Source organism: Nanorana parkeri, unplaced genomic scaffold (assembly GCF_000935625.1).
Source record: "Nanorana parkeri isolate BGI_ZX_2015 unplaced genomic scaffold, ASM93562v1 scaffold1468, whole genome shotgun sequence".
Lineage (NCBI taxonomy): Eukaryota > Metazoa > Chordata > Amphibia > Anura > Dicroglossidae > Nanorana > Nanorana parkeri.
Window position 1 is genome coordinate 20685 of NW_017307736.1, and position 10401 is coordinate 31085.

At 43.4% G+C, this 10401-nt stretch overlaps 1 protein-coding gene across 1 annotated transcript in view; it reads left to right on the forward strand.

Moving 5' to 3' along the window:
• Window positions 1–2063: 2063 nt before the first annotated feature.
• The window catches only part of LOC108798410 (guanylate-binding protein 4-like), a 16413-nt gene continuing 8075 nt past the window's right edge, over window positions 2064–10401 (forward strand). Inside the window, exons 1-8 of the mRNA XM_018570158.1 lie at window positions 2064–2250; window positions 2345–2472; window positions 3057–3166; window positions 3868–4059; window positions 5359–5594; window positions 6600–6877; window positions 7546–7776; window positions 9613–9667. Coding sequence (XP_018425660.1) covers window positions 2064–2250; window positions 2345–2472; window positions 3057–3166; window positions 3868–4059; window positions 5359–5594; window positions 6600–6877; window positions 7546–7776; window positions 9613–9667 — 1417 coding nt within the window. The remainder of the gene's footprint in view (window positions 2251–2344; window positions 2473–3056; window positions 3167–3867; window positions 4060–5358; window positions 5595–6599; window positions 6878–7545; window positions 7777–9612; window positions 9668–10401) is intronic.

Genomic DNA, 10401 nt, shown 5'->3' on the forward strand with positions numbered 1-10401 from the left:
AACAAAACGTTTACAAATGTAAATAAATGATCGATTTAAAAAAAAAGAAAAAGATTAAATATTATTGCAATAAGAATTAAAAAAAGAAATAAACAGTTGGGCGGAGGTAGCAGTGACAGCTAGAGTCTTCTTGGCCAGGACCAGCTAGAGTCTTCTAAAAATGCCAATGAATAACAACTGGGTGGAGCCGGCCGTGACTTCACAGCCGGCTCCGCCCAGTTGTCATTGTTTAATGACAGGTCAGCGTCTCTGAGGACGCTGATCTGTCATTGCAACTGGGCGGAGCCAGCCGTGAGATCACGGCTGGCTCTGCCCAGCTGTCATTTGCGAGGCTTTCGGCCGCCCAATGGCTTCGGGTTTCATATGCCTTCGGCTCGGCCAGCTTCGGGAGCTGTACGGGCTATAGTGAATAGCCCGTACAGCACCCCTTCGGTTCTACTGAACCGAAGGGCTCCGGTGGCCGAAGCTAGCCGAAGGATCAGCTGAAGCTTCGGCTAGCTTTGTGAATAACCCCCTAAATTATCTATTTTTTATTGATGCTCCTCAGCTCCATAATGACCACAGTGGCCATAATGTCTAAGAATGTTCTTTGTTGGCTTTATTCACACAGAATGGACATTCAGAAAGATTTGTAGGTAGAATGACTTGTAGGGAGACCCCTAAATCTCGGTCTATGCAAGGAAGTCTGAAGACTGTGTGAAGCCTCACCCCACAACCCTCCAGCAGATCCAGAATCAGATTAAAACTTGAGGACATTTCAATATGATGTAATAGATCTAAATAAAACAAATGAGTATACCGGAATCATCTCTTCCTTTGTATATAGTTTTCCTTTTTCTTTTCCTGTAAAAAGCAGTTATTTCACTTGAAGTTTCTCATATATAAGGGGAAGATGACGCCACCGCTGTGATGTACAGCAACAGCGGTGCTGCTCCTCAGGAAAGGGCCGAGAGAAGAATGCAATTCACAGACAGATTTATAGGCCTTTAGTTTTTATTAATCGCCCTGACATATTTCACTCTTTGGCTGCTGGTTACAAAGTAACAGGCTGATGAAACACAAGTCATTGTTCTGCCCCCTAGAATCACGCTACCCCTGAGCCCCGGATGGCACTTTGTGGTTATTGATTTCCAGTTTTTGTTCCTTGAAATCCTCGCCGCAGTCATCCAGTGATGGTATTGCCATCAGTTACTTCTCTATTGGTGACCCACAAGAGTACTTCCCATTATATCAATGTGACCTCAGATGCTACCGTGGTTTGCTGACCTCCTTGCTACTTCCCCTTTTAGGTTTTGTCTGTGCCAATATGAACTATTTATACGCAACTTCATTGCATCATATGAGAATCTGTATTTATACACACAGCACCAGGACTGCTAAATATTGACATCAAGATTTACCTATAGGAACGCCTTAAAGGAGACCTGCCATGGAAGTAATAGTAGGGATGGGTCTGACCAGGCCTGAATGATGGATTAATGTCTAAAACTGGAGGTGGAGCATGAAGGGGTAAATATACAGATGCAGGAGGTTGTCAAATATAGTTCACCTCTCTGCTCTTAGACCACAGGCTCAATTTAGAGAGCTGACGTCCTCCTGAATGTTTGGAGTCTAGAATGGGGGTAGTACTTTTCACCATCTTTCACTGATGAAGTATTGCAATACATGATGTGCTCCGCATTTGCAGAACTTCACAGAGTCAGTTTCCTGGAAGAGTAAACAGCAAGGTTCTTCCTTTCACTTTCCTTATTACTCCTTTAGTTAATCATTGAGCTCTTTGTGCTTGATAGTGCTGTTAGATGTTGAGAAGAATGCTGCTGAACTAGTTCTCCGTTTCGGAGGTTCAATTTTTTGGATCTAAGTGAATAGCTTATGACACCTGGAAGTACTAAAAGTTTAAAGAAAATTTCTCCCATTGAACAGACCAATAAAGAGGTAGGTATTGGTAGATAACCAAGTGAAGGATCTGGTGGTAGGTGGTTGGGCTACAGAAGGTTCGAGTTGTGATGAAAATTCTGCCATGCAAAGAGACTTATCTGGATTGTTTCTAGGCCCAAGTAAGGATGGCTATCAGAATGAAGGCTCCTGTGTGTCTGATTGAAAACCATGAAGATGGTACCCTCCAGGTCAATTCTGAGGCTGCAGACATCCTTTCCAGTATAGATCAGCCTGTGGTGGTGGTGGGAATAGTAGGAATGTACCGTACAGGGAAGTCCTACCTGATGAACAAGTTGGCCAAAGCCAATAGAGGTGAGATGATGGCACATGAGCAAAGTTATTGTTTTAGTAATAATTTGCTTTCGGTGTAATGTTATATATATTTATATCTACCTTATCACTGCAGGTTTTGAGCTAGGGGCCACTGTGCAATCAAAGACCAAAGGTATCTGGATGTGGTGTGTCCCCCATCCCACCAAGGAGGACCATACGCTGGTTTTGTTGGACACAGAAGGTCTGGGTGATGTGGAGAAGGTGAGTCATAACTAGTGGTCTTTCATGATCCTGTGATACCTGAGACATACCATCTTATCCAATAAAGAGCTGGAGTTTGATTTATTTCCTATGTGCAGAGCTAATGTATCTTTCTGAGGTCATACCAGTAGAAGGTAACTTCTAACAGGTTTCATGGGGTTACTGCACTTGAGAATTAGGAAAGTGCTTGAATAATGCAGAGTGTGTGGTGTCATGTCTGCTCCCTACAATGGCGTTGCTGCTGATCTGAGGTTTTCAAACCATTAAATACAACATATAAGTGTGCAAAGCTAGAGAGCCCCACAATTTATGGTGGTGGCCCAAAAGTCCTCAGGCTCTAACAAAAGTCCACTTCCCCTCAATCAGAAGAGACCTCACAAGAATGATCCAACCTTCTGATTGTCCAAAGCAGAATTGTACATGTGGAGTTGATCAGATGCTTGAATACCAACCATATTTATGTTTTCCCTCTCCAGCTGTCATCTCTTATGGTTGAGATGTGAATATGTTGGGGGGCTCTGGTACTATACAGACAGTCCTTATTTTAGATACACTGATAAATAAAGTCCACTATCATTTTACAGGGAGACAAGAGCAATGACATGAATATTTTCTGTCTGTCCGTCATTCTGAGCAGCGCTCTGGTCTACAACAGCAAAGGGACCATCGATGAGGACGCCATTGAGAAACTCCGGTATTGTTATATATCATGTTGATTAACGAATGTCAAGCGATGCATTTAAAACTGGATTCTTTATGAACTAATATAAAGATTTTTCTGGAAAATCATGATATGACAGCTCTAAGCATACATATGTAGATGTTGGATATTGTGCTCAGAGGACACACTTTTGAGATATCACTGTACTGTATCTATGGAGGATATTGTATATATGTATAGTCCACAGAAGTAACCTATGCAGGACTAATAGGACTGCTTGAGCTAACACTGTTCAAGGGAAGTTACAAGCTCTCTGGATTTCTGACAGTACTAAAGGATAAATGTATAAGACAAAGGGTACTTATCCTTTTTGCCGCTTTCCCCTGTTCCAATCAAACCCACCATCCCCCTCCATAGATGCATGCTTACTTCAATTCAGCGACTGTGAGGTCCAGTAATGAAATACATTCCACACACCAAGTATCACTGCCCTGACCAACTCTGCACCATAGACTTATATGGGGTTGTGTCCCTAGGCCAGACACAAAGGGGGATGGCAGGAGACAACCCCATAGAAGTCTACGAGGCGCCCAGAATGTGAACAAGTAACGGAGGTCACGGCCATTGAAACGGGCTAAGTATACCGAGAAACAAAACTGGAAATTAATCTTATAAATTACAAGAACGTTTATTCCAAAAGTTTTATTTGATCTTTTTTACTTAATCTTCGACAGCTTTGTGAGTGAGCTGGCCGATTTCATCAAGGTGAAATCGAAGGACAATGAAGACGAGGAGGATGAGTTCTCCAGACACTTCCCCATCTTCATCTGGGCCGTCAGAGATTTTGTCTTGAAGCTGGAGTGTGATGGAAAGAAGATCACTGAAGATGAGTACCTGGAGAATGCCCTGGCACCGCAAACCAGTGAGTGATTTCCCAGCAACTATGGCGGGTTAAGGATAGACAAACAGGGAGGCGCTGGGCCACGGTCATGCACAGCTCTCAAATATGCATTTCCTCTGTGCATTTAGCTGTTTGCCTGGAGTTCAGATTTAAAGGAGAACTATGGAGTTAGGGCTTTTCCCCATAGTTCTCCTAAGGGTAACAAACTAGCGTCCTCACGTCACCCAAAGCTCAGTATATAGGGAGCTACAGCTCGCGGTATACTGAGACGCCGCAGCCGGAACGGATCCTGACAATTCTGTCTGGATCCACCCAGCTGCGTGAGTGACAGCTGGCTCTGCCTATCTAGAGGCAGAGCTAGCTGTACCCGCCCACTCCCCTGTTCGTTCCGCCAGTCAGCGCTGGAGGATCGGACAGGGGAGGGGGAGGGGGAATCCCTGCAGGGAGCCTTGAGTGTCAGACATGGCTCTCTGCGGGGATAGATCGAGAAGTGAGTGAGCGCCGGTATGTGTTCTCTCATTTCCCAATCTACTGAGCCGACGTGTGACAGTTTCATTGTCACAGGTTGGCTCAGATTATAAGGTTGAGTGAAAATCACTTGCCTCATAATTTTCCTTTAATCCATTGCTCAAAGGCATCTTCCGTTCTGTAGGAGAATGACTGGAGCTAAATTTTGTGGAGGAAACTTAAAGCACCAAGTAGCACACAGGCGGGGATGACTTAATGTACAATTTCTCTTAATTGGGGTTTCTGCTAAATTTTAGTAAAATGAGCCTCTGATTGAACACAATGCAGTTTGCCAATTAGAAAACCTTTAATTTCTCTGGAGGGATGTTCTGTATGGTTATTAAACTGTCCATTTTACAACTTCCTACATAGAATGTCTCATTCATGCTGCTGTAATATTCAGAGCTAACAAAGAGTGGCGTAGTGGTTAGCACTTCTGCCTTGCAACACTGGGGGGGTCCCTGGTTCAAATCCCGGCCTGGTCACTATCTGCAAGGAGTTTGCATGCTCTCCCTGTACTTGCATTGGTTTCCTCTGGGTTCCTCCCACACTCCAAAGACATGCTGGCAGGTAATTGGCTCCTCTCTAGGTTGCCCCTCTCTGTATGCATGTGAGATAGGGACCTTAGATTGTAAGCTCCTTGAGGACAGGGACTGATGTGAATGTGCAACTATGTAAAGTGCTGTGTAAATTGTCGGTGCTATATGAATACCTGCCATAAATAAATGTTCTGTACTGTATGGATAGTGGTTACAATTACAGAGTTTGAATTTTTGTTCTGGTTTTCAAAAGCCGAGGATGTGCAAAAAATCTCCAGGAGGATAAACGAGCGGAACCAGTGCCGAGGATGCATCCGCATGTACTTCAAGACCCGCAAATGTTTTGTCTTTGAACCTCCCTCCGGGAAGAGCGATGTCCTTCAGAGGATGGATGAAGTGTCGGAGGAAGAGCTCAATCCAACGTTCCTGGATCAGACTGAGAAATTCTGTACATACATTTACAAAAATGCTGATGTGAAATATTTGGATCAAATTCTCACAGTGAAAGGGAAAAGTAAGTTTATCTACTCCAACCTTTTGACATTATTTTATACTTTCTGACTAGGGCAGTGAAGTCACACAGGGATAGCACTATTAGGGAGTATACTACTGTATTAGAAGGGCATGACATCTCAGGGGGCGGGGATTCTGCTTTCATAATTCAGAGTTAAAACTGTAATCCCCCTGGATACCATTAAAGCCCATCTCTGTCTAAAATTGGCATCCTTCACATCCTTCCCATCCATCCCATTGCCGACCATTGATTATTAAAACACACACTTTTCTAAGCCAATTGTAATTCAATATTCCATTATGTGGCCCTTTTGTGTCTGTTCTTGGAACAAAGACCAAGACCAAAGCCTGCTGATGACCAGTTTTGTTTTAGGCACTACCACTCTACTGTTGGAGTCTTCTTGACCTTGTGAGGGCCCCACCAATAGGCCCAATAGTAATTGTTCACTTCAGCCAGCAGTAAAATGGGCACCTGAAGAAGGAAACCTCCCACTCTACAGTCCAGAGAGTGAAGACTCAGTACCTAGCATGTCATGTGGCGGCAGATTTAGATGAGTATTTGGGACATTTAGATTAAATGAATGGGGTCAATAGCGAGAAATTGTGAAGGGGGGTATAGTTCGTGGAGTAGGGGCTGCTTAGCTGCACCTCAATGATAATTGGCTGAAGAGAGTGCATACTTCCTGTTTAGAAGGGCATCCTGCCACTCCCCAACATGGAATTGAACTACAAAGTGGTGCTTAAAACCAGTTGAGGGGTCCTTGCTCTCTCGACATTTAGGCTTAATGCTTGCAAGGGCACAGTGCCTCTCTGCCACATGGAAGTGAACTGCAAAGTGGTGCTTTGAATGACTTTAGTTAGCAGTTTTTTGGAAAAGCAAGTTGCAATTTTCTTGGCACAACCCGGCCTACATTATTCAGTTTGCACATAGCCATTGGTGGTCACAGAGAAGGTGATGGGATCCGTATTTACGTTCAAGGCCATTAAATGTCTTTTCCATTTCCAGTGCTGAGAAAGCTGGTGACCCTCTACACAGAAGCTATAATGTCTAAAGTCACTTGCATGGAGAATGTAGTGATGAGTATATCTAAGATGGAGAATGAAGTGGCTGTCCAGGAGGCAACTGAGCACTATGAGAAGATGATGAAAGAGAGAGGACGATTCCCCACAGAGACAGACCAAGAGTTTTCTGAGCTCAGCGCACAGTGTGAGAAAGAAGCTCTTCAGATATTCATGAAAAAGTCCTTCAAGGACTCTGAGCTCAGCTTCCAGAAACAGTATATGGTAGGCTTATATATATTTACATAATTGGAAAGCTGAAAAACTAAAAATAACTGATTAGTCTAATGCCTAATTATTTTATTATTTGGACTTACCAGTGAAAGTTGTATATATACCTCTTACTCTGTCTAAGGACAGCTCTGGAGTTGGTGGTCAGAGCTGAGAGGGCACATAGGTGTGATAGTTGTGGCCTTGTATCTGCCTGACCTCATTATAACACACGCAGTCTCCCTACTCCTGAAGGTGGATAATAGTACCAAACAATAGCTTTGCATAGTAACTTGTATTGCTCTAACAGGTTCTGTTATTTGAAATTGTTAGGAACATGGAGGAGCTGAAAGATGGTATAGCACATACCATCTTTCAGCTCCTCCATGTTCCTAACAATTTCAAATAACAGAACCTGTTAGAGCAATACAAGTTACTATGCAAAGCTATTGTTTGGTACTATTATCCACCTTCAGGCATGAAGTCAAACAATGTTCAGTTTGAACAGCAGCACTTGGCGGATATTTGAGACTCCTGACAAATGCTCCTGAAGGATTAGGCATGGCTTTGTTTTTGCCCACTTTAGGCACTGAAGTACACCCTAAAAAGCCTTACATGTCTCCAAAGTATAGTTTCTCCTTAGGGGCTGGACCTTCATATTATTAATCTTGACTTACCAACAGGAGAAAATGGAGCAGAAAAAAAGTGAATTTTCTGAGATGAATAAGATGAAGTCCCTCAAACACTGTGAGGAGCTCATTGGAAAACATTCTAAAGGCCTTGATGAAGCCGTGAGACAAGGTCTGTACTGCACTCCTGGAGGGCACCAGAAGTTCCAAGAGGATATGGAGCAGATAGTGGAGAGATACAACAAGGAACCAGGGAAAGGTCTACAGGTCAGTGCTGCTGTTATTGTAACAAAAAAAACACATCCCTATCAATGCTGCATTTGACAAATCTGAAAACACGAGGAACATGAAATTATACAGAGAATTATATTTTTTTCTAAATCAAATTAGTTTAACAGATAAAATATATGAAAAAACAATTATTATTATTTCTATTTTTTTTTTTTACTTTTCAAATAATGTTGTAGTTAACTGTCTGAAAAAACATGTTTATATCTGATTATAACCCACTAAGCCTTACATACACACACACTAGACATTTTAGACAATTGTGCTCTTCCAGCCTTGTGGTCATGGTTTGGTGAAGACTCTTTTCTGTTCCACCATGACTGTCCCCTGTGTACAAAGCCATAAATACATGGTGTGACCAGTTGTGGAGGAACTCGAGTGTCTTGCACAAAGCACTGACCTCAACCATACTGATCACCTTTGGGATGAATTGGAATGCTGAATGTAAGCCAGGTCTTCTCATCCACCATCAGCACCTGACCTCACAAATGGGCACAAATCCCAACAGACACCCTTCAAAATCTTGTAGAAGCCTTCCCAGAAAAATGGAGGATGTTATAGCCATGGGGTTGGGCCAACTCCATATTAATGGCCACGGTTTTTGAATGGACTGTCCAACAAACTTATTAATTGCGATGGTCAGGTGTCCACAATCTTTTGGCGAGGCATATATATATTTTTTCAAGATATTTTAAAAACTATTTTGTGACATTCTCTTGAAGTGGTCCTTCCATGGGAAAAGGAATGTCTGCTTTTTTTTGTTTCAATAATTTTTATTATTTTTTGACATAAAAATAAAACTCACACAATACAGTTGCAGGTATAAGGCATGAGATACAGTCATTTCGTCTGCTGCAATTGCAAGTTGGTTGCCATGTTGCTTATAAATAGCTTTAAGGTCGAACAAAATAAGTAAGCATCCCTAAGGTGTTTATCGAAGAGGCCAAAATGCCTTATCTAGACAACCAAGATTGAGAGAAAAGAATAAAGAACAGAAGAAAAAGAGGGGTGGGTGTGTGAGGGGGTGGGGGGATCTGTGGTAGCGGGGTAATACCCCCAAGCTCGGGTGTACACTCAGACTGACGTTAAGCTCGTGGGCAGTATATTCGGATGTGTATATGCCAACCAGGGGTCCCAGACCTTCCGAATTTTATTTTGGGGGTACGCCAGGACACTGGATAATTTCTCATTAATAAAGAATGAATCAACCCTTCTGCCAACCCCACTAAAGGGAATCTGCTGTTTCCTCCATGCCTGTGCTATAGTTTGTTTTGCGGCTAGAAATATAAATACTGCTAGTTTCTGCTGAGTGCTCGTGAGCTTCGGAGGTTTAAGGTGTAACAGGGCAAACTTCGGGTCCCTATGTATATTTGTGTGAAGAACTGAGTTCAGTAGCCTGAATGTTTTGATCCAGAAACGGTGTACCATTGGACACGTCCACCAGATGTGCATTACATCCCCCTTCGCGTCACAACCCCTGAAGCATTTGGCTGACTGTTGGGGGTGGGAATGTGCCAGTCGAGCTGGCACCATGTACCACCGCATCATAGATTTGTATGCTGTTTCTAGTGAGGTGATGTTGATGGTACATGATGCCGCCGAGGCCCAAATTTGTTGCCATTCCATATCAGTGATTTTTCCCCGTAAATCTTTGTCCCAAGCTGCAACATAATTATGGATCGAGTTGCTTTGATTTAAATTCAGCTGAGCATATAATATGGATATCAATTTGGGCTGCAAAGGGGTGTGGTAGCATATGTGTTCCATCAAGGAGAGTCGGGTGGTGGGCACCCTGCCGGCAAGCACAGACTCCGCCCAGTGTCTGATTTGTAGATATCGGAAGAATTCCGAAGGGGGTGTGTGGGAGTCCGCCTTTATCGAGTCCCAGGTGCGTATCCGCTCGTTTTGTATGAGGTCGTGTAAATATGTTATATTTTTGGACTTCCACCAGGAGAATATTCCAGGCGACTGTATCCCTGGAGTAAAGAGCGGGTTACCTATTATGGGCATTAGTGGGAGATAAGGGGATATAAATTGTCCCTGATGTTTGGTGTGATCCCATACTCGGAGAGTGTGAGCCAGCACAGGAGTCAGAGTTTTTGGCCGCGCGTGCGGGGGGAGCCATGGAAGAGCTTCTACTGTCGTCGGAGCACTATACACTCTTTCCACGTCCACCCATAGTGGTCCCAGTGAATCGGAGAATAAATTGGTAATGGGTGCTATCTGGGCTGCTTGGAAATATTTGAGGAAATTCGGAAGCCCCAACCCTCCCTGCTTCTTGTGTGTGCACATGGTGTGTCTCGAGACTCTGGGCCTGGTGGCTCCCCAGGTAAATTTGAGTACCTTTTTCTGGAATGCGTGTAAGATTTTCCCAGGAATTGCCACCGGTAGAGTCCGGAATAGGTACAATAGCTTTGGGAGAATCGTCATCTTGACCGAGTTAATTCTCCCTATCCATGATAGGTTATGGCGGGACCAACTGGACATTAGCTCTATCAGGGTTTTGAAAACGAGCGGGTAGTTATTTTTATAAAGAGAGCTGTAGTCTCTGTTTAGCTGTATTCCTAAATATTCCAAAGTCGAAGAGCGCCAGGTGAAGTCAAAATTTCTTTGTATAGTTTC